The sequence below is a fragment of the Mustela nivalis genome, assembly GCF_964662115.1.
Source record: "Mustela nivalis genome assembly, chromosome: 12".
In the NCBI taxonomy this organism is placed as follows: domain Eukaryota; kingdom Metazoa; phylum Chordata; class Mammalia; order Carnivora; family Mustelidae; genus Mustela; species Mustela nivalis.
In genome coordinates, this window is record NC_139031.1 from 50,107,713 (window position 1) to 50,132,919 (window position 25,207).

General features: G+C 37.0%; 1 protein-coding gene across 4 annotated transcripts in view; it reads right to left on the minus strand.

The window, feature by feature from the left end:
- Window positions 1–25,207, minus strand: part of KLHL7 (kelch like family member 7) — a 68,718-nt gene that overhangs the window by 29,844 nt on the left and 13,667 nt on the right. For 3 of the 4 annotated variants that reach the window (XM_082693714.1, XM_082693715.1, XM_082693717.1), the window contains exons 2-6: window positions 18,736–18,838; window positions 17,718–17,811; window positions 17,344–17,468; window positions 12,496–12,671; window positions 9,144–9,318 (exon numbers count right to left, since the gene is read on the minus strand). In XM_082693714.1, the coding sequence (XP_082549840.1) occupies window positions 9,144–9,318; window positions 12,496–12,671; window positions 17,344–17,468; window positions 17,718–17,811; window positions 18,736–18,838 (673 nt within the window). Of the gene's footprint in view, window positions 1–9,143; window positions 9,319–12,495; window positions 12,672–17,343; window positions 17,469–17,717; window positions 17,812–18,735; window positions 18,839–23,468; window positions 23,603–25,207 lie in introns of those variants that run through there. The other variant, XM_082693716.1, reaches the window with a different exon arrangement.

Here is a 25,207-nt window from a genome sequence, read left to right on the forward strand (position 1 = left end):
TGGAGGTAAATGTGTATGCAGACTACCCATGGAAGGATATATAAGATTGTAATCTCCAGCATGAGGGGATAAGGGGATAGGGAGCAGGGTTAATGGAGAGATCTACTTTTCACTATATACCCTTTCATATTGTTTTGAACTATATATGTAGTATTATTGATAAAAAAATAATGTCAACAATTCTTAACACATGCAAAACACTTGTTCATGAGTCTGTGTGGGCCTTTAAAAAAGAGAGACAGGCTGGAGAAGTCTGTGAGTGAATGAAAATCAGTATCAATATTTAGAATTTCCTTCATTTTAGAGTTTGAGTAAAAGCACTTTGTATTAGAGCAGCAGGCAACCTTTACAGCTAAGGCTCTGGTGCATGCTCTAGGTCAGGGGTCAGACTTTCTTTGGAAAAGGGCCAGACAGTAAATATTTTAGGCTTTGCAGGTCACATAGGATTTCTGTCACATACTCTCCATTTGTTTTTGTAATACTTTATAAATGCAGAGACCACTTTTAACTCAGAGCTAGCTAGCTACAGTCTGTGGCATGTAGTTTGTTGACCCCCTCTTCAGCCACCCAACTCTAGGTCTAAGACAGAGGCTCTTAAACTGTGGCTCCCTGACCATCACCAGCAGCAACGGCCCCTGAAAACTTGTTAAAAATCCAGATTACTGTATAATACCCTAAGACTTTGGAACCAGAAATGCTCGGGTTTGAGAGCTACTGCTCTTAGGAGGGCTCCACACAGGCCACAAGTGTGTTTTATGCTTTTGCCACTTATGAAAAATTTCTAAATTATTATTCATTTAAAATATTTTTAGTGAATACAAAGCATTCCATTGTATGAATATATCATATGTTTTTCCAATTTAAGGGACAATCTTGGGTCAACATACCGAAAATCACGACAGTATCGTTAACTAGGTGTTTAATGAAAATTTTACTTGACTTCCAAATTAAGAGGCAAGTGATACAATTTAATAACTAAGACATTCAAACTTAAGGCCACTCTTGAGAAAGATGTCTTAGGCAGGAGGGAAAATGCTCATTTCTCTTTCACTTATTTCCTTAAAACTTTGTGACTGAGACCAGCTATACCTTAAATGAAATGTCCAGATGAGGTACCAAGAACAACTTTTGGTTCAAAGTAGGTTCTAACTACCTTCCATGAGAGACTTTCTTGCTCACCACATTAACTGAAATCTAACTGCTGATTGCATTTGTAGATACTGTCCACATTGTTTTTTTGGTTTAAGATGAATGGGAATTCAAGAGCCCAGGAGAGTTGCAGGAGTGTACTTAACTCAGCATACTGCAGTCAGTATACTCGTATTTCATGCATTTTTAAAGAGTAAGCTAAACTTCTACTTACAGCAGTATGACAGTTCAGACTTTCACAAATACTTCCTGGTACAAAATAACTGTAACATCAGAAAGAATAAACATTTAAACTTTGTTTTAGGGGTGCCTGGGTGGCACAGTTGCGTAAGTATCCAACTCTTGGTTTCAGCTCAGGCTGTGGTCTCAGAGTTGTGAGAACAAGCCCCACATCAGGCTCTGTGCTCAGTGTGGAGTCTGCTGGGGATTCTCTCTCCCTCTCTTTGCCCCTCTTGCTTGTGCTCTCTCTCTCTCTAAAATAAATAAATAAGGGTGCCTGGGTGGCTCAGTCAGTTAAGCATCTGCCTTCGGCTCAGGTCATGATCCCAGGGTTCTGGGATTGAGCCCTGCATTGGGCTCCCTGTTCAGTGGGGAACCTGCTTCTCCCTCTCCCGCTGCCATTTTCCCCCTGCTCACACCCCTTCTCCCTCTCAAATAAACAAAATCTTAAAAAGAATAAAAGAAAACAAATCTTGAAAAGAAAGAAAAAAAAACCCCACATTCTTTTTTTTTTTGAGAGCAAGTGAGCATGAGTAGGGGGAGGAACGGGGGGAGAGAAAGGGAGGGAGGGAAAGAACCCTTGAGCAGATTTCCCACTGAGCAAAGGAGCTGGATATGGGGCTCAATCCCAGGATCCCAGGATCATGATCTGAGCCAAACGCAGATGCTTAACTAACTGAGCCACCCAAGCACCATTATCCCCCACATTCTTCTAAATGCACAGTTAAGGGGTACCTGGCTGGCTCAGTCAGTAGGGTATGCAATTCTCTTGATTTCTGGGTTTTGAGTTCAATCCCCACACTGGGGAGGGGGGTAGAGATTACTTAAAACAAGATGGTTAAAATGGCAAAGAAAATGTACAGCTAAGATCAGAGGGAGAAAAATGAGAAAACTAAAGTCTAGAATAGTAAGCATTAAGAGACCTCTAGAATGATAAGTACTAATGGTACCACTATGAGGGTTTTTGATAATATCAGAAACTCAGAAATTATCTTACTGGGTGTATGAGGGAGAGAAGATAAGGTCTTGGATTTATACAAGTAAGCTGTCAGAATTGAGATCATTGCCTAAAGCAAGATCACTTAGATTATTATACCTTTAATGAAAAGATAAGCTAAAAAAAAGAAAAGCCAAAAAACCAAACTGCCCTATGGCAAAAGAGGTAAATTGTAATTTGCCTACTTAAATTTCAGCTCCAGGTGAGGTAGTTTCCTTCCTAAGAATTTGTAATGATGGCCTGACCTTGTGCAGGTTTGAGGTTTGAATTTACCTACTTGCACATCTAGGAATGCATAAGTTAAGAAAGATTCAACATAATCTTGTTTTTTCTTATGCCCCAGGACACCTGGCAAAAGCAAATACCATTTTCTTTTTGAGGAGAGCAGGAAGACCCACAATAGTCTAACCCAGGCCTCCCAATATTCTTGGAAATTAAGATAAAAAAATATAAGCTCACAATCCAAAATTACAAAACACTTAAGGAATTAAGTAGACAGGAATAAGTCAAAAGAACAAACAAACAGCAGCATCTGGTCTTCAGAGACTCTTTAGGTATTAGCTTCATTAAACACAAAACACAAAATAACTATATTTAAAATGTTTATAGAAATAAAAGAACGGAAAACATGAGCAAAGAGCATAAAAAATGACAAGGCTGCTCTGAAAAAAATTAAGTAGCTAATATTCAAAACTCAAAGGATAAGTTAAACAACTAAACTGATCAGAACAGAAACAGATGAAAGCAGCATTAGTGAACTGGAATATACATTTCAAGATTTATCCCAAATATAACACAAAGAGACAAAGATGAATGAAAAGTTTAGAAATCACAAAGTAAAGACTTGCCAACATTTCTAATTCGAATTCCCGAAGCAGTGGCATTATCTAAAAAAAAAAAAAAAAAAAATGGCTGAGAAGTTTCTAAATGATGAAAAACACAGATCACTGAATTCAGGAAACAAAACAAATACCAAGCAGGATAAACCAAAGAAATGAATGCCCACACATACTTGGCGCTAAACACCAGAAGTAAAGAAAAGCTCTTGTAAAAAGCCGTAGAAAAAACCCAGATCATTTACAAAGAATGACAACTAGACGAACAGCAGGGACCAACAGTAATGATGAAGGCAGGATGAATGATCTTCAAAGTATTCAATCTAGAATTATATGCCTTGTTAACCTTTCATTTAAGAAGAGCATGGGGGGGCAGTTCCAGATAACCAAAACAATTTACAACAAATAGACTATAAATGTATGAAGTTTGTAAAAGACGTTCTTTAGAAATATGGAAAATAATCCAGAAGGAAAGTCTAAGACACAAGAAGAAATGGTGGGGAAAGAAACTGGCAAACATGGGTAAATCTAAACACTCATAATATTTTTAAAAAATTATTAAAAAATTACCATGTCTCATCTGGAAAATTAGAAAAAGAGAACTAAATTACAGAACAAATAAACATGTAAATACAGAAACTGAATTAAAGTGTCCTAAGATCCTTGTTTTCTTCTGGAGAGGGTAGAAATAAAAAAATTTTAAAGATTTTATTTATTTGACAGAGAGAGAGAGAGCAAGAAAGCACAAGGAGGGGGAGCGGCAGGCACAGGGAGAGGGAGAAGCAGGCTTCCCATGGAGCAGGGAGTCAGTCCAACATGGGGCTCAATCCCAGGACTCTGGAACTTGACCTGAGCCAAAAACAGATGCTTAACTGACTGAGTCACCCAGGTGCCCCATGGAGGAGGGTAGAAATATTAATGTCTAAGGTACATGTATTAAAATAGAAAAGATAACTATTAAAAAGACTGACACAGGGTATAAAATTTCTCAAACAGTAGAAGGAAAAAATGTAGGGAAAAACCTCAACCCAAAAGGAGACAAGAGAGAAGTACAGAAAAACTGAGATGAACAAAAAGTGCAAAATAAGGCATTAGAAATAATTCAAATAAGTAGTACTTACAGTAAATTAAATGGAATATAATTTACCTGTTAAAAGATAATCAAAAAGGGTTTAAAAAAGAAAATCAAACTATATGCTGTTTTGAAAAAGATACACCTAAAATATAAGGACAAAAAATGTTTGAAAAGACTTCACATAAGGATAAAGATAAGCCAGGAAATCACTAACTGGATAAAAAGGTAGATTAGTTATATAAATATCTAATAAAATACAGAAAGGCAATAATCTTATAGGGAAAAAGTAGATGACTACATAATGATAAAAGGTCCCATTCACTAGGAAGATAACATTTCTAAACTCACACTAATAAGCCCTCAAAATATATAAAAGAAAAATTAACAGACTTACAGAAGAAACTGAGAAATCTACTATAGTGGGTAAATATAATACAACTTTGTCAGTAACTGATAAATTAACTAGACCAAAAAATTAGGTCATAAAAGATACAAATGACAACTTTACAAAAATTGACAACTTTCAATAAATACTAAAGATCTGATCATGATGTTCCTGGACCACAATGCAATTAAGTAAAATCTATAACCAAAGGCTAATTTAAAAGCACCCTTCTATTTAACTTATTGGTCACAAGAGAAAACATGAGAATTACAAAGTATTTTTAAAAGCAATTTCCAGAAGAATACATACAGTGTAACATTTACATAGATTTTAGAAACATGCGAAACAATACAAGATGCTGCCTATATATATGGTAACTGTTTAAATAATCATATGGTAATCAAACACCATATTCAGGGCTGTTTCCTCTCAGGTGGAAGAATGGGAGCTGTCACTGGGAAGGAGTACACTGGATGCTTTATCTGTATTGATTTCTTAAGGTGCTAGGTAAGTTCATGAATATCTGTATTATTTTTTATACTTTTCTGTATAGCTTAAATATGCATACCAAATTTTAAAACAGTAACACTAAAGAAATACTTGCCAAAATCCTCAAACTCAGGAAAAAAATAACTTTTACAGGTGTTTATTAAAGTTTAAGATTTAGGAAAAGTACTTTCTTAATTATAGACACCTACTATCCACTCCACTCATATCCACCTATGTACCACACACATACATAAGCCAATGACAGTCAAAACCCATGTCCACACCACTAGAACTAAAGGTATTCCCATTAAAGTAAGGAAAAGACAAGGTTGCCATTTATCACCATTATCAGTTAATTGAACACTGTCATGAAAAAGCCATTTAATATAATAGGGCAGTGTAACAAGAAAATAGGGGGAAAAGCTAGAATTATCATTATTAGCAGATAAAAAATTAAAGCCCTAGAAAAAGAGAAATCAACTGAAAAAAGTTTTAAAAGGGATCAATAATAACTAATACAAAGAAAAATATATAATTCATAATAGCAACAACAAAAATATCTAAAAAATTTTTTAAGTGTAGAAGTTATAAGAAGAAAATTATAAATTCTCCAGGATATAGAATTTAAGTGAGGTACAACAATAATTAAAAGGTACCAGAATGAAATGAAAGAGAAACTGATTTTTGTGTATGTATAGATTAGTGGGAATTTAGTTTATGATGTTTCAAATCAGTGGGAAAAGATGAATTATTTGATAAATGATACTGGGCCATCTTGCCAGACTTACAAAGGGAAAAAAACCCAACAACCTAGATTCTTATTTATTCAAATAAATTTCAGTTGGGTATAAAGTTTAAAATTTAAAAAAAAAAAAAAAGAAAAGAAGAAATTTATTAAGTGCATGAGAAGAATTTATAAAATTTTAAAAAAATCATCCTGGAATAAGGAAGACATTTCCAACTAAACCTCTAAAGCCAGATTCAGATTTAAAGAACCTGAGATATAATAGAAATATAATATAAAGAACCTGAGATTGAATGTGCCATTTTAAGACCTTTTTTCTCTCCGCTTCTCTTAAAAGCCATCCCAGACAACAGGGAAGCAAGTAACAAACACAAACTCTACCTTTGACAATAGGTCTGTAACCCTAAAACTTAGTTAATGAAGACTGACCGGTAGCAGATAGAATGCTAAACCGAAATGGATGTGGAAGAAGATGCCAATGACAAGCAAGCCAAATTATCCTGCAGAACTATGGAAAGATTCCTAATTGGAGATAGAAAGTATCCCAGAAAGTGGGGTGGGGGTGAAGATAAGAGAACTCTAAAATTCTGAATAAACAACATTTGAACTGCCAGGTCTCCTACACAGTCAGGTAATCTGCCATGCCTTCTCCACTGTAGGATATGTGAGGACTGGTCTTTGGAGATACTCTGGTCTCAAGGAATCACACAGAGAAGGGTATAAGCCTGAAGACAAGGACTAAGTTTATGTACCAAAATATTCCCTACCAAGGAATGTCTATACCCAGCTGTCTATACCTAGCTACCTGAGAAAGTATCTACAGATACTGACATTTGAAGGCTCCTCAATTAAGAAACTGTTTACACTGATTACCCTGCAGTTCAGTCCAAGAGGTAAGGAGCCCATGCACATACACTGCCTTATCTACTAGTTTAATAATAACTTAGTCTTATAAATATGACTCACAGATGATAGCAAACATCTAAGAAAAGCTTCCAATAGCAACAAAAAGAGAAAAACAAAATTCAAAGGTAATACAGAAAATACAGACAAGAGAGCATGAAAGGTACTACAATGCTACTTCAGAATAAGATATTTTAGCCATGAAATAAGAAACCAGAGAATAAATAAAAGCTCTCAGAAATTAATAAGAGCTGAAATAAAAGTGTTGATAGAAAAATTAAGGCTACCTCTCAGAAGATAGAACAAAGAAGCAAAGATGGGTAACAAGAGAGACAAGATTAGAGACTCAATTGCTGAAGAATCACAATACCAGTAACAGAGAACAAAGAAATCTGTTGAAATGATAGAAAATGCCCAACATGATAACTTAAAAAAAAAAAAAAAAAAAAAGAGGCACATCAAGTTACATTATTGTGAACTTCCGGAAGAACCTCAGGGATATGAGAAAATATTTATTTAAAGATTGATTTATTTGAGAGGAGAGAGAGCTCCCGTGTGCATGCACACGCACAAGATGGGGAGGGGCAGAAGGAGAAGATTGGCTGCAGACTCCCTGCTGAGCGCAGAGCCTGAGGCCAAGCTTGATCTCAGGACTCAGGAGATCAGAACTTAAGCAAAAACCTGGGTGCACCTGGGTGCACAAACAAAAAAACAAGACCTGACACTTAACCAACTAAGCCACCCAGGAGCACCACCCCCCCCCCAAAGATTTTAAATGCTTACAAAGGAGGAATAAAAAAAGTAAGTGGGTCAGACTGACAGATTTTGACAGATTTCTCAAAAATAACACCAGAAGCTAGTTAATAATGGAGCAATGCCTTCAAAATTCTTTTTTTTTTTTTTTTAAAGATTTTATTTATTTATTTGACAGACAGAGATCACAAGCAGGCAGAGAGAGAGAAGGAAGCAGGCTCCCCGCTGAGCAGAGAGCCCGATGCGGGGATCGATCCCAGGACCCTGGGATCATGACCTAAGTCGAAGGCAGAGGCTTTAACCCACTGAGCCACCCAGGCGCCCCTGCCTTCAAAATTCTAAGTGAAAATGATTTTCAACACAATTCTATACCCAGTTTAAGAATCCTTCAACTCTATGGTAAAACAAAGACATGAGATTCATCAAGTCTCCAAATATTTAATATAAGATATACTTTCTCAGGAACCTTTTAGGGGATACATTCCATTCAATAGAGAGACTTATGAAAAGGGAACACCTGGGGTCCAGGAAGACAGTGGGTCTAACTTAGGAGAGAAGTGAAAGGACATCCAGGATGGCAGAGAAGGGAAGTCTAAGATAAGTGTGCCTTAAGGTTAGAGTGCAAACAGTCCATACTGGAATATGTAGAAAGAAGACTCTATGAAGGATGTTTCCAAGAAATAAAAGAAAAGCAACAGATTGTCTAATTGTACAATTTTATTAAGGAACATTTACAGAGGAACATTTATTTAGCCTCCAAGTCAAGAAAAACTAAGTAATGAAAAAGTATGGCAGATATTAGTTCTAGGCCAGGAAAAAAAAAATAAATAAAAAGGAAAAAGTGATCACAGTATACTATTTGGTTGACTAATATAAAAAATGAAACACCAGAGGGCGCCTGGGTGGCTCAGTGGGTTGAGCCGCTGCCTTCGGCTCAGGTCATGATCTCGGGGTCCTGGGATCGAGGCCCGCGTCGGGCTCTCTGCTCAGCGGGGAGCCTGCTTCCCTCTCTCTCTCTCTGCCTGCCTCTCCATCTACTTGTGATTTCTCTCTGTCAAATAAATAAATAAAATCTTTAAAAAAAAAAAAAAGAAAGAAACACCAGAAATGAAGAGCATGAAAGCTATCATACACAAAAGAAAACAAGGTATAAATAATTTTTCCTTCTATCACAGTGTCCCTATAAAATAAGGGCTTATGTAAGTCTCCTCCAAGTAAAGAGCTGACAACCCCCATGGATTAAGTATCTAAAAGAGCTAAGTCTTTTTGTAGAAATTTTTTTTTTTTTTAAGATTTTATTTATCCATTTGACAGACAGAGATCACAAGTAGGCAGAGAGGCAGGCAGAGAGAGAGGAGGAAGCAGGCTCCCTGCTGAGCAGAGAGCCTGATGTGGGACTCGATCCCAGGACCCTGAGATCATGACCCGAGCCGAAGGCAGCGGCTTAACCCACTGAGCCACCCAGGCGCCCCTAAAAGAGCTAAGTCTTGAATGTTTTTCCCTTGTGCTGAGTCTGATCCATTCTAAAGTGTTTAAGCTCAAGAGAAACTAGCTATAGGATCAGGTTATGGATGGACAGTAAGGCAACTTACTTATCACCATCTTAAGGCATTCAGGATTGTCTTGAATAAGTGGTTCAGCTTGTACCGTTTTACTTAAGAAATTCTTTGATATAAGAGGAAACCTGACTTTAGCAAGGATATCAACCATAAATGGCTGGCGATTAGGTTCATCATATTTCAACCATCTGACCGCAGCATCATAAACCTAAGGAGGGAAAATAGCATAGTAAATAAAGTTCTTAGAAGGCAGCAACATTTCCAATTACCTGTTTACTCTCATACTGAAGGTTAGGGGAGGATCTCATGAAGATACAACCATTTATTCAGATATTTTATTTATTCAGATATTTTCTTTCATTCCCAAATACTTGCCTGTACGTCACAATAGTTTACCCACTGCTCTAATGACTCTTGTAGATAGATTTTAGAACTAATTACTACTATATAATGCAATCACAGGAGGATATAGGATACTGACTTTATGATTTTTTAAAACAAAATGTAACTTCTTGGGGCACCTGGGTGGCTCAGTGGGTTAAAGCCTCTGCCTTCGGCTCAGGTCATGATCTCAAGGTCCTGGGATGGAGCCTTGCATTGGTCTTTCCCTGCTCAGCAGGGAGCCTGCTTCCTCCTCCCATCCCTCTCTCTCTCTCTGCCTGCCTCCCTGCCTTTCTGCCTACTTGTGATCTCTCTCTGTCAAATAAATAAATAAAATCTTTAAAAAAAAAGTAACTTCTCAGAAGGAGCTGTGATGTACATTTCAATGGAAAGAAACCTACTGGTTAATGATAGTTTCAATACATGTTCACTCGGTACCAGGAACATAGACTAATTTCCTCAGGGGGAAGTTTCCACTCCAAGACATATGAAGGTCATCTATGACTTTATTTCAATACAGTATTCCTAATTATGAATTGATACCTGTTTTCCAGAAACTTTACAATATAAAAATTCTATATTTTAAAGGATATTTATATAAGAATTGTTTTCAAAATAGTACTATAGCACTCATTTATTTTTACCAAACAAGTCCAAGTTTATTAACACAATTTGATTTATAAATTATTAGTTTTGTTTTGTTTTTAAAGTAGGCTCCATGCCCAGGGGCCCCCAGGGTGGCGCTGTCAGTTAAGCATCTGACTCTTGGTTATGAGCTCAAGCCCTGAGTTGGCTCTGTGTTTGGTGCAATCTGCTTGAGATTCTCTCCCTCTGCTGTTTCTGCTCATGTGCTCTCTCAAATAAATAAATAAAAATAAATAAGTAAATAAATTAGGCTCCATGCCCAATATGGGGCTTGAGCTCATAGCCCTGACATCAAGAGTCCCATGCTCTACCAACTGAGCCAGCCAGGTGCACCACAAATCATGAGTTTAAACACACTGATAACACATCTTTTATTTCATAAACATAAAAATCTGCCACATAATTGTTTGAGCTACTTAAGTTGGTTCAGTTGGAGTTACTGTTAATATGGCCCAAGTTCTGATCTCCATATGAGTTAATTTTTTATGGGAACTGGCCTATTTTTTTAAAAATAAATTTTTAATCTTGGAAAGTTTTATATTTACAAAAGAGTTGCAAACATAGTACAGAGTCCCTCATATACCCTGCACCCTGCTGTTAAAGTGTTATATTATTAGCAAGGTACTCTTCTTTCATATATAAATTTTTTATTTTTTATTAACATAAAATGTATTAGTAGCCCCAGGGGTACAGGTCTGTGATTCACCAGGTTTACACACTTCACAGCACTCACCACAGTAGCAAGATACTCTTATCACAACTAACGAATCAATTATTAAGTACAGTCCATATTTCCAAAACTTTAGTTTTTTTATCTAATTTTTCCCTCTGTCCCAAACCCATAAAAGATACCACATCTCATTACTCATTATGTCACCTTAGATTTTCTAGACTTTCACAGTTTCTCAGACCTTCCTTGTTTCTGATCACTTTGACAGTGTTAAAGATTTTATTTATTTAAAGAAAAAGAGCACAAGCAGACAGAGCGAGGTTCCCCGCTGAGCAGGAAGCCTGATGCAGTGCTCGATCCCAGGACCCTGAGATCATGATCTGAGCTGAAAGCAGATGCTCAACTGTCTGAGCCACCCGGGAGCCCTGCTAGTCAGATATTTTGTAAAATGTCCTTCAATTTGGGTTTGTCTGATGTTTTCCTCATTAAACCAGAATTACAGTTTTTTCAGAGGAAGACCACAGAGGTGCCATGCCATTCTCCTTACTTTATATTAAGGGTACATAATATCAACATGACTTATCATTGACAATATTAACCTATACGTAGTGCTCATCAGGTCTGATGATCTGTAGATACCATTTGCCAGGTTTTCTTCAGACTAAAGTTGTTTTTTAATTCCCTTTCCATAATGCATGTAAGTCAGTTAATTTTAGTCACATAGCTGAGAAGTGTGGTTGTGTTTGTTGTTGTTTGCCTAGCCAGGTCTTCCAGGTCCAACTTGTCAATTTGCAGACTACTATAACCAATGACTCTGGGCCATTAAGACCAGACAAAAATGGCTCAGTGCAAATCTTTTATCTTTAGAAGAAAAGTAATTCAAGGCTTATGATCTTATAGTACCTCTATTAGTTTTCTATTGCTGATGTAACAAATTATCATAAATTTACTGCCTTCAAATACAGAGAAGGGTGTGGGACTGAAAAGAGGGATTAACTGAATGTCTGCATATCAAAGTGTTACTGTTGGACCACCTAGCTCCCAAATGCCTGTACCCAGCTTACACCTCCAATAGTTTGAGAGTAAAAATGTGTCACACTTGGTTAAAATCAGTGTGTCAGTAGGGTTGCCGGAGGATCTAGAGGAGAAAGCATTTCATTGCCTTTTCCAGAATCTAGCAGCTGCCTGCATTCCGTGGCTTATGGCCTCTTCCTCCCATCTTCAAAACCAGCAATCACTGGCCAAGACTTTCTTACATCCCATCACTCTGACATGGACTCTTCTGCCTACCTTTCCACACTTAAGGGGTCTGGTGATTACAGTGGGCCCACCTAGATAATTTCATCTCAGAGATCTTTACCTTACCACATCTGCAAAGTCCCACTTGCCATGAAAGGTACTTACTGGTTCTGGGGATTAGGATGTGGACATCTTTGGAGGGGAAGCATTATTCTTCCTACCATGGTATCCAATAACTTTACTTCTACCAAATGGCCTACCTCTCAGACAGAAAGCCCTTGCAAGCACCCAAGATTTACTTTTCCTATGAAACGATTTTGGAATACTCTGTTTAATGAACAGATTCTCTCCTAATATGATTCTTTTCCTTGTCATGTATCCAAACATGAAACATAAGAAATCAATAAGGATATTTTTACTAAGAAAAATGTGGGAAGACAATTTAGTTACCTGATCCTCTGCTCTCACAGTCAGAGTGTCCTGGTTGAGGAGATGTGTAACTCGCTTGACATCAAGTTGCAGAAATTCGTCAGTTTTGTAAACTTCAGTAAAATGCTGATGAATAAAGTCATCTGCAGTTGCTTTCAATTCAGGACAATCCAGACACTCTGCTAGCACACTTATACCTAAATACAAAAGAAAGTAAATGAATAGAAAATGACTTTAAAAAACCCCAAACAGGGGCGCCTGGGTGGCTCAGTGGGTTAAAGCCTCTGCCTTCTGCTCGGGTCATGATCCCAGGGTCCCGGGATCGAGCCCCGCATGGGGCTCTCTGCTCAGCGGGGAGCCTGCTTCCTCCTCTCTCTCTGCCTGCCTCTCTGCCTAGTTGTGATTTCTCTCTGTCAAATAAATAAAATATTAAAAACAAACAAACAAACAAACAAACAAAAAACCCAAACAAACCCCAAACAAACACTGAAGACAAAGTATGACTCCAGAAATACGAGGCTGAACGAATTTCATAAATTTGGATCCTCTTCTATTCTACTGATTTGTTTATTCTTATGCCAATACCATACTGACTTAAGTATGGCTGATTTTGATACTTTGTAGGAAAAACCCCTTCAATGTTTTTTCACATTTTTTCTTGGCTAGTGTTAAACATTTTCTCTTGTAAATAAATTTTAAAATAAGCTTATAACATTCTACTTTTGATTCTACATTTTGATATGATTTTAAGTTCCACAGTAGTCTTAGGTTCACAGCAAAGTTTAATAGCAAGTACAAAGTTCCCATATACTCCTGTTCCACAAACAACCAACTTCCTCCACTACCAATATCTCACACCAGGGTGGCAAAGTATTATTATTATTACATTTTTTGGTAAAGAATTATTTTTAAAAAGACATTCATTGATGGATTCAATTTGGCTGACTGGGTGGGGTGGGGGGGTAGTCTTGCTCCCAGGACCCTGTGACCACGACCTGAGGTGAAACCAAGAGCTGGAGGTCCAACTGACTAAGCCATCTAGATAACCCTCATCTTTCCTTCTTGATTAGACTTGTTAGGTATTTTATACGATTCTTTGAAATAATTAGCTTTTGTTTCTCTGGTCAATCTATAGTCTATTAATGTGATTTTTCCATTTTATTAATTTTACTTTAAAAAGGTATTTTCTTTTACTTTCATTAGGTGTAAAAATTTTTCTTTTCTACCTCTTCAGGTAGACTACTCTGTTGAGATAAAAATAAATGCATTTATTTGGAAGTATTTGAAGACTACAAATCAAATTCTTTTTAAAGAAATACTTGAGTCACATTCCAAAGTTTTGATTTTTTCTGTGCTTATTGTCATATATTTCTATATAGTCTGTAAGTTCATTTTTAATACCTCTTTAAAAATTCTTTTAAAATAATTCGTCAAGGGCGCCTGGGTGCTCAGTCGTTAAGCATCTGCCTTCGGCTCAGGTCATGATCCCAGGGTCCTGGGATCAAGCCCCGCACTGGGCTCCCTGCTCAGCAGGGAGCCTGCTGCTGCTTCTTCCACTCCCCTTGCCTGTGTTCCCTCTTTTACTGTGTCTCTATCTCTCTCTGTCAAAAATAAATAAATAAAATCTTTAACAAATATTTGTCTTAGCAATGTGTCCAATGAATGTTTTAAAATGTAATTTTTTTCTCCATTTGCATGTCAAATTCTACTGCCTTCTAACTTCCTGTTACAGATAAATTGATGTCATTCTGATTCTTTCTTTTCTAAGTAAACTTTTATATTAGTTATCTATTTCTTTTAGATTTTACTTATTTGAGAGATCTATTTCTTTTAGATTTTATTTATTTGAGAGCATGTGAGTGAGCTCAGAGGAGACTTCCAGCTGAGCAGAGAGCCCTATGCAGAGCTTGATCCCAGGACCCTGAGATGACCTGAGGCAAAGACAAATGCTAAACCAAGTGAGCCACCCAGGAACCCCAGTTATCTACTGCTGCAGGAAAAACAACTCTAGCACTTAGTGGCTCAACATAACAGTAACATATTATTTCTTGCAATTCTCTGAGTCAACTGAGTGGTTCTTCTGAACATGGCTGGTTTAGCTTATGTCTGTAGTTAGCCGGTTGCTCAGTTGGGAATGGATGGTTTAGAATGGCCTCATTTACTTCTCTCGTAGTATGTAAGCTGGTTGGTACAGACATCAGCTAGTACAGCTCATCTGTGCCCCAAATGGCCTCTAATCTTTTCATAATAGCAAAAGAGTCCCCAGCAGCAAAGAAGGGCAAGCCCCAAAGCATAATCATTTTTTAAGCCTTTGCTCATGTCACATTTGCCAATGTCCCATGGGCTAAAGCAAGCTACATGGCCAAGCCTAGGCTACACAGGGAAAAAACTCTACCTCTTGATTGACGGCTACAAAACCACATATACAAAGACTCATACAAGGATGGAAAGAATTTGTGGCCAATTTCTGGCTAACCTACCATACTCTTTCTCTCTAAAAGCTTATAAATTCTTTTTATATTGGTTTTTTAAGAAATTATGGTAAAACATATGCAACATAAAACTTACCATTATTGACATTTAGTTTATTCACCATGTTGTGCCACCATCACCACTATCTAGTGCCAGAGCATTTTTATCACCCAAAGAGAAGTTCTCTCCTGATTTTGGAGGCAAAAAATATCACTAGGATATATCTAGGAGAGGAATATCTTACTTCATCAGGTCTGGTACTTAGTATAATTTGGTGTGAAAAGTAAAGTTTTTTTTGAGCTCAAATAAGTTTTATTACTTCTTTGATACTGCATTTCCTCCATCTGTTCCTTCTGAACTTCCTATTTCATATCACTGTCCCTTCATCTTCCTTTCATTTTTTATGTTTTCACTAATTATTTCCATTCCCTTGCATTTTTGTTTTGTTATCATGAGACAGTTTTCTCTGTTTGATCTTCTTCAGTCTGATTTTTAGGAATATCCAATCTATTTATCAATTCAATGGAATTTCATGGAAAATCACAGCTTTCCCCCACCCCCTTCATATGCATCATTTCTATCTTAAGTTCTCCTCTTCTTATATTAAAGTTGTCTATAGGAAACATTCATTTTGGCTGTTTAGCTTGCTTTCTGTACCTCAGACTACTGGGTTTCCTTTAACCTAGAATGATTTTTGCCCAGTTCCATCAGATGTCATGAGTTCCTTTGGTATTCGTGGAAAACAGCTTGTTGGGGTCTTCTAGGTAGCAGAGAACTGACAAGTGGTAAAAACAAAGAGTTCTCTGATCAACTCACAGGTAGAGCCACACTCAGGGCTAAACAGAAAGCAGGCTGAAGTAGTTCCTTTGGGTACTGAGAGTGTAGTTGGCTCAACTAGTTGGGCCACTATCTTTGCCCCATTGATAGCCCAAGAGAATCAGGCTCCCTTTTAGGCTGCTATGCTGTCCCTCCTCTCAGCTTTGAAAACAATGATGACAGAGGGATCCAGAAGTAAAAATCCTAAATGGTCTCCTCCGAAGCCCAAAGCCCAAGATGTGGTTAGCACAAACTTGCTCCAGGTTCCACAGTATGCTTTGTACCATCATATCCACTCCCTACTCTGTTTTTCTTTTAGTTGAAGTACCTGGTTGGAAATTTAGAGTGGTAGGGAGTTAGGGAAAAATATTTAAGTCATCATCTTCCAAAAACTTATTTGAATTCCCTCTTTATAATAAATTTTGTGAAAATACTTATATAAGGGGAAATAAGTAAAATCTCAGGAATGTTAATCTTATTGATGAATGGAGCCCCAAACTATGGCCCAGAGAAATAGATTCATCCCAGAATGTCTCTATTGCACAGGTGAGATTAGAGACTGGTCTTTTTAAAGGATGTTTTTATTTATTTGAGAGAGGGAGAGAGACAAATGCACAAGCAGGGAGAGGAAAAGAGGGAGAAGGACAAGCAGACTCTGTGCTGAGTGTGGGGCACAACATGGGGCTCAATCTCAAGACCCCAATATCATGACCTGAGGTGGGATCAAAAGTTGAATGCTTAACTGACTGAGCCACCCACATGCCCCCATAAGGGTCCCTTAATTAGTATCTTACTTTATAGTCTAAGATTTTTAGTTTTTCCAGTAAACAATAGCTAGCACAACTAAGAATGTAAAGAGGCAACATAGTGTAGTAGTTGAGAACAAAATTACTTAAATTCCAACCTCAGCACCTCCACATACTAGCTATAAGACCTCAGGCAATATACACAACCCCAGTTTTCTCATTCAAGACAGACTGTAGCAATCTTAAGTGCTTCAACAAAGGTGAACACTCATACTTATGATATCATATATCATACCACCACCAGATGCAATCCTTACTCTTCATTCCAGATACATAAAAAATCATTATTAAAGTTATTTCATATTTTTTCTAGAAAATGTAGTACAGTTTTTTTTGTTGCTTTTTTTGTAGTAGTTTTTATTTTTATTTATTTTTAATTTTTTTATTTTTATTTATTTTTTTAAAATTTTATTTATTTATTTGACAGAGATCACAAGTAGGCAGAGAGGCAAGCAGAGAGAGAGGAGGAAGCAGGCTCCCCGTTGAGCAGAGAGCTCAATGTGGGGCTCGATCCCAAGACCCTGAGATCATGACCTGAGCTGAAGGCAGAGGCTTTAACCCACTGAGCCACCCAGGCACCCCGCAGTACAGTTTTTAATGGGCTTCTTGAGGCCTAGATTAATAGGCACCTCCTTAAGCATCTCTTAAAATGTATTCTGAGCATATTTTCTAGTGGACAATGTCTTTAAAATTAAATGAAGATACTTATAAACACACTTTTTAAAATTAAAATACACATTAAAGTTTGGTTTTTAGTAGGAATCTGATTTCTTACCAAGACAATTTGAAGCATCAACTTGTTCTTTCAAAAAATCAACACACATTTTCTTCACAGGTTCAATCTGGTACTGGTTTGCTGCATCTAACAAAGACTGAACGTTGTTGCTATTCACAGAAATTCTGCAAAGAAGTTAAAGTGAATATTAATCTCCTACAATTTATTATTTAAATAATGCTATTATAAAATGTATCCTATTAGCCCCCGAAATTAAACAGAAAATTAAACTTTTCAGTCCTTGCATCAGTATGGCATCCTTGTAGTTTTTCATGTTGAAGAATTTGGAGCATACCAATTTGTCACCCCAATGCTCCGGCATGGTAGATGCCAACCTTACTTCTCTATAATGGAAATGATCCTTCTTAACTTACCTAGCAGTATAAGCAAATTCTACAAGTTGTTCGATAATGTCTGGTTCAGCATCTTTGAGCTCAACTTCAAAGGACTTTGATTCAAGCATGTTAGCTAAAATGAAAAGAAGAAATATAAATGTCATGAGTACTATTATTAGTTTAACTGAGGGCCAGATCATTCCAGGCCATGTTAAATATGGAAAAGAATAATAGGACAGAGATTTCTCTAGAAAAAATATACCCAGAAAGCCCGACATTCCTATAATAAATGCAAAATTAATTCTCCACACTTGAAAAGTGCCTTAAATTAAAATAAGCTAGGAAATTAGTGAATTAGTATATTTCTTAAAAAAAAAAAAAAAAGCCAAGTAAACACATATATAAAATAGTCTTACTATTCCCCCAAGTCCTAAAATACTTGAGTAGCACTCTTCTAAATTGCTGTGAGCAAAACTACATCTGATGCAGCTGGCAAACATCTACAAGAACAATGACAATTACAGCAATGCAATTGCTATAATAAATATAGCTATAGCTAACAAAGCTCTCATTCTCTACCAATAACCTTACAGGTAGCCAGAGCACCAAAGAGAAAACTTGAGGCAGATATATTACATAACCTGATCAAGCTCATAAAATAATACTAAACAGAGGAACCAGGACTTGGATACAGTTCTTAACTTTAAATCTAGAGTTCTTTCTAGTATGGTATTTCATACTTCATTTTTATTTAGTTTAACTTGCTAGACAAATTATCCTAAACATTTATTTTCTTCTTTGCTTTTCCATCTAAGGTCAAGAAGAAAACTGGGCATTCAAGTAGAAACTGTACCTTCATCCATAAAATCTTTGGGCCTGTAAGGTTGATGAGAGAACATTTTTCTTTTGCTCAATCCTCACCACAACCACTTTTCAATCACTTCATTGTTTTATGGCCTTAATTTCTTAAATGCTTTAAAAACTAGGAAGATATTTTCATTTAGACTCCACCTCATTCTCACGGAAAAAAATTTATGTTTTACTTTAATATACTTACTTGTGAACATTAAGTTAAAAAAATGACTGGCTGCTGCAAGGACAACTCGATGAGCAGGTATCTTTCTTTCCTGGACCATAAGGATCACATCACATAACGTTTTCTAGTGAAGGGAGAAATAAATGAAATGAAAAGGGGCGCACTGGGCCTGGCTTAGCAAACATAACAAAACCGGTGCTTGACAAATGCTTCAACTCAATTTTCTATTCAAATCCAGTCTTTGTCCAGCACAGAAACTGTTCCTCAGACACATTTAGAAGAGATGTAGAGTTGCTATCATGATTTGCTGTATTAAAATATGGCACTGAGCTTCCCTTAGAAAAGCAGTCTACTAATCCTTTAGAAAAACCATTTTTTTTCCCTGACACAAAATGTAAGGTATTTCTCATGGTGTTATTTTATGGAGATTTTAAATGAAGTAAAAGCAATGTCTTTGATGGTTTTTCAAACATAGCAATTTGGATTTTTAAAAAATTATCAATACTTGGTAAGACCCAAAGTTCACACTGTATTTCCCAAGAAAGTAGCTTACACAGCTTTAACTTGAAACAAAAACAATTCAGAGTGCAGACTGGACAAAGCCAATGACCACTCAGCACTCTTTCCTTAGTAACACTTCTCTCAAATGTATGTCTGATAGGGGCTGGATAGCAACCGCTTTTTAAATTGTGATTTCTGACCAAGGCCAAAATGGTGTCACTCTAGGTTGTCGAAAGAAGGCAGAGTTAGATTAAATACTTACAATGCTGTAGAAATAAATAGTAATGAAAAAATTTAAGGTTTACTGGCACACTTAAAGATGAATTTCAAGGAGAAAGAATATCTTTATTGTCAAACAAAATTTCAATTTCTTAATGAAGTTGAAGATAAAATGTACATGTTAGTCTCAGAGAAAATCTGGAGACTGTGATATGTTAGGAACTCTTAGCACTGGGAATATGAAGCAAATAATACTTCTAGAATAAGAGAAAATTCTATCACATTTTGTAAATTTTAAGGAATTACTAAACTAGTAATACAGATCACCTGGGTGTCTCGGTTGGTAAGTATCTGCTTTCGGCTCAGGTTATAACCTGGGGTCCTGGGCTGGAGTTCTGCAACAGGCTCCCTGCTCACGGGGGAGTCTGCTTCTTCCTCCCCTGCAACCTCTCCCATCTGCTTGTGCTCTTACTCTCTCTCTCAAATAAATAAATAAATAAAATCTTAAAAAAAGAAACTACTAATATAATTTCTGATAGGTAAGTCACTATATTCTACTTTATTAGTCCACGAATAAAAATCCAAGTGAGACGGTAATGCTCAGTACAAGAAAGGAAATGAGCTTTAGTTTTATTTTATAGTGGGCTAAAAGATGAACATATTTCACTTTTACTGCTATGTTAAGATTTTTTTTATAAGGCCAACAGACTGCTACTTAGATATTATATTCAAATTACTTATGGTTAAAGCCATTGTTATCCCAAGAGTGTCTCAAATTTTTCAATTTTTATTTCCTTTGATTTGGTGGGGGAGGTACAGAGTAGGCATAGTTCTTAGGTGACTTTGCCACATACCATACCGAAAATACCAGGTAGCAAAACCAAGTCAACTATTTGGTTACAACGAAACAAGCTGATCTACTTGCTCAAGAGAAAGAAAGAGGGAAAAAAGGTGGAAAGAAAAGAAGGAAAAGGAGGGAGAAAAAGAATTTGGACAGAAGAACAAGAAAGTTAGATAAGGGAAGAGTCTATGGCTGCTGACAGAGTTCCAGAAGATGTACAACTATACTGAAAGGCAGCGAAAAACCTTTCCAAAATATATACTCAGTAATAGTGAGTTTTAGTGGCATGGATTTACAGGCACTTTAGAAAGGTAAAGAAATCAGAGCATTCTCTGCACAGCAATTTAGTGCTAAGAATAATCTCCAGCTGGATATTAATGTTATGGAAGGAATGGGTGGAACCTTTTGTATCCAAATGGTACATCTGACTGTACTATGTAGACTAACAGGTTTCAACAAGAGATGGGACTGACTTAAAGAAAGATGTTCCACTCAGGAAGAGTCTATTTGCAGACAGAAAATGGGAAGAGACAGAGATCTGGGTTACACTGGAGAATATGAAAGGTAACAAGTCCTATGTGAAATGAAGAGAAACTTAAACAAAAACTACCCTTTGGACAATACATGTTCACTGGATAGAACAAGAAAAAAATACATAAACTCTGGCAATTTGTTTATATCCACCTGTATTTGTTATTTTCAGCTTTTGAATTTTTAGTCTCTTATATATTGCACATATTTGTGAATCTGTGAAATTCTCACCATCTAAAATTACTTTTAGTAGGATTTAGGTCCTTCATATTTATTACTGATAACTCATGTTTCATTTTACAGAAGCCATATTCTTTTACATAATTTATTATGCTTCCTTGCTGTCTTTTTTCTCTAACTACCAGGTGGTATTTTAATCCCATTTTCTTTGTACTTGTGCACTTTTTTCTTCTTTTAGGGACTTACTTATAGATCTGTCAAATATTTGCAAAGTGAATTCAGCAGGGTTATTAGTCAAACATTGTTCTAGGAATGCAAGGAGCATTCAAGAACAGTAATTCTTTCATATAATTCAGGATATTCACAGGTTAAAAGAGAAAAACTTCACATAGAAAACCTTCAATAGAAGGCAAAATTAAAAATTCATTTCCTTGTATACTCTTTAATAAAGTAAATGATGTATCTGTTCGCTGAAGGTGATTCAACTCAAAAGCAAACATCACATTTAATGGTGACACGAAAGAAGCATTCTCATTTAAATTTGAAACAGAGACACATATACTGTTACTACTATTAATGAATTATTGTTCTGAAAATTTTAGCCAAATTGAAAATTGCCTCTGCCCCAGACAACTTACCAGTATTTAAGTTTAGCAAGCACCTGTAGCTCTCTTGATGAACCAAACCTTTCTTTGTATAGGAACCAGAGCACCAATATGCAACCTTCAAGCACTGCTATGTCTGTCTGTAGCTGGTACCATTGAGTCTGCACACAGTCAAGAAGTGTTACAGACCACTGAACTCCCTTTTTACTGATTAACTGCCCTAAAGTGCTTTTAAAAATCTTTGGGCCAGGTAAAAACCTCAGTTGGTATTTAGACAAAAGTCTCCCTTCTCCCCAGGTGGTCAGCCTTCTGGATAAAGCTCATATGCCTTTCCAATCAAAACTGGTCTCTTGGGCGCCTGGGTGGCTCAGTGGGTTAAGCTGCTGCCTTCGGCTCAGGTCATGATCTCGGGGTCCCGGGATCGAGTCCCGCATCGGGCTCTCTGCTCCGCAGGGAGCCTGCTTCCCTCTCTCTCTCTGCCTGCCTCTCCGTCTACTTGTGATTTCTCTCTGTCATATAAATAAATAAAATCTTTAAAAAAAAAAAAAAACTGGTCTCTTAAGTATTGGCTTTTGAGCAATGAGCAGCTGAACTTGGGGTTTTAGGTAACAAAATCAGTAAGAAAATGAAGATAAATAAACTTAACACTTATAGAACTAAATAAAAAAGTCAGTAAGATGGCTGGACAGAAATAAGATAAATATGAAAAAGCAATTAGCTAACCTATATGTGAGCAGTAAGCCATAAGGAAACACAAATAAGGGGAAAAAACCACAAAAACCTGGCATGGCAGCAACAAAATAATTAAATGTTGAGAAATAAATGTAAGAAATGTAAGGCATCTACATTAAACAGTAATTTAATATATGATAAAGATACTATTTCAAAAATGTGGCCAGAAGGTGGAGCACTGGCAATGTTCAGGGCAGTGAAACTACTTCCTATGATACTGTAACGGGACACATTTATAGTACACAACTGACAACATCCACAGAATGTACAACACAGAGAATAAACCTTAATGTAAACTGTGGTCAATAATAATGTAACAAAATACTGGCTCATCAATTTTAATAAATGTATCATACTTGTGTTAGCAAGATGTTAACAGTAGGGGAAACTGGGAGGGGGAGAGGAAAAATGGAAAGCTCCGTACTTTCTGCTCTATTTTCTGGTAAACCTAAAACTACTCTAAAAAGCAAAGTCTACTAATTAAAAAAAAAAAAAAAGTGGTAAGAGAATGGATAATTGAAAAATTGGTATTAGTATAACTGTTACCCATTGAGGGGAAACAGATTTCTCTCTCATAATATAGTGTCTCTTCTCTGGGGCAAGTTAAGTACTGGGAAGGAAGGTTCAGTCCTTTTCTCCAATGTCACTTGTGGAAGAGGTTCTATAGGACAAGCAAGAATAAAATAGAGGTCACTGACCACACACACACTGCTAGGCCTTCTGGTTCATTTTCTTCTGTAAGTCTGCCCCAAAGTGGAACATAACTCATCTCAAATGTTTGGAACCAACAGTGGAAGAGGGTTGCTGAAATCCATTATGCAGAGACATTCAATGCACTGAAGACAAGGAGAAATTTAGGGGATGCTTTAGTGCCTACAGATATGAGTCCTTTGGTTGGGAAAGGTTTCACTTCAAAACAGGCAATCATTTCAGGCAAGCGTTGGTAGAATGACCTGTTCTCTTTATGTGTTTGCCAGGTAAATAGGACTGCAAATGGCAGTAGTCTCCATGTAAGCTCCACAGCATTGTAAAAGGTTCTAACTTTTAACAATATGTGCTGGCATTACTAGGAGGCATGCAGCTAATTCTATTCCCAAACTGTATCCTTCATCATATCCCAAAAAGAGGACTGAGGAATGACTAACCTTTGGATTTATGTAGCTTGTCAATAAGGTTCTGCAATCAGTCCTGCCCAGCGTGATTTCAAGTTGGCCCTGGATATAAATCCCTGAGTAGACTGTAGTAGATTCAACTATAGTTGGGTGATGGATTTAAATCACTGAAAAGATAAAGGGAAATGGAGCCCTTATTATATGGGGGTAAATCATCTTCTTCGATTGAGATACTAAGAAAGCCTCAACAAAGCCATAATAAACTAAGCTAAGAGAAAAATTAAAAAGGCCTTAGGAGGGGTGCCTGGGTGGCTCAGTGGGTTAAAGCCTCTGCCTTCAGCTCAGGTCATGATCCCAGGGTCCTGGGATCGAGCCCCACATTGGGCTCTCTGCTAGGTGGAGAGCCTGCTTCTTCCTCCTCTCTCTCTCTCTGCCTGACTCTCTGCCTGCTTGTGATCTCTGCCTGTCAAATAAATAAATAAAATCTTAAAAAAGAAAAAAAAGGCCTTAGGAATCTTATCTGTTCAGATAATCAAGAAAAATAGCACTGGATTTAAACATACATAATCACAGTAAAGCACACGGGAAAGTAAAAGAAAAACAAAGTGAGATACCCAGATTAATAGAGGAAAAAGGGGATTTCTTCCTTAAGGGAAACATGGCAAGTTAGGTCAAACAGCTTTAGAAGGCAAAGGAGATGTAGTTTGTTTTAACTGCTCTTTACAAGATGAGACTAGAAAAAAAGAGTCTGTTATTTATTCAAGTAAGGTGATATAAGCCAAAGAGATATATGAAGGAAGAAAAGCAAAATTCAGCAGTAGACTAAAACGGTTCTCAGAAAAAGCCTGGATCTAAGAAATTTTTGTTGTAGAGCTCTCTTAAAGCTAAAGGTAAGAAATCAAACACATAATTAAGGACTATCCTTAAAGACTAAGACAGTTTTAACAGGTGATTACATTAAATTCAGATAGATCTGTAAAGTTTTGGAAAAGGAAGATCAGCAACAAAGCAGTGCATCCATTATGTAATTTGCAAGGTGACATGGATGGGAAGACAGGAATGTTACATACTATAGTGGAACATATCTGGGAAGTCTGTGGGGAAAAGACCCTACGGGAGAGTATTAGGTCACACGAAAGGAAGGTCAAACAACCCAGACATAATCCAAGCCTAAATGAGAGGATGAACCTGTCCATAATTGGAATTACTTTACTGAGGGTATGAAGGTTGGCAGCAGCTGAATCAATCCTGAGCACACGGGACCTTTTGATTTCCCCTGTGACAGCGTCTATAAGAAAGGCACTAAAGAAAAGAAGCAAAACAAACATTTGGGCCCCAAATCAAAAGACAAGGAAAAGTAAGGAAGGTATTCTAATCTAAACAATGTTAGCTCTATATTATGTACAAAGGAAAGGATTCAACTTGAACAGGTTAACAACTCAGTTGGGGATGCCTGAAAGGAACAGACAAGAGAGTCATAGCCCATTTTGACACATATAGGTAACAAAAAGGAATATGCTACCACTGAGTTTCCAAAGCATGGAATATTCAAATAACGAGGAAAGGCAAGGTCCTGAGAAGCACACTGTAAAGGCCATATTGGTCCCTATGGGGACCACAGGCTTTAGAGGAATCAGTGAAAGGTCATTCTCTTGCTGAGATAAATGGAAAGGAAAAAAGATCCCTCCAAGAGTTAGGATTAGTAGTAGAAAAAAGGAATTTCACAGGATAGGATCATATTGGGGACACAGGGATAAAGAACAACCAGTTGG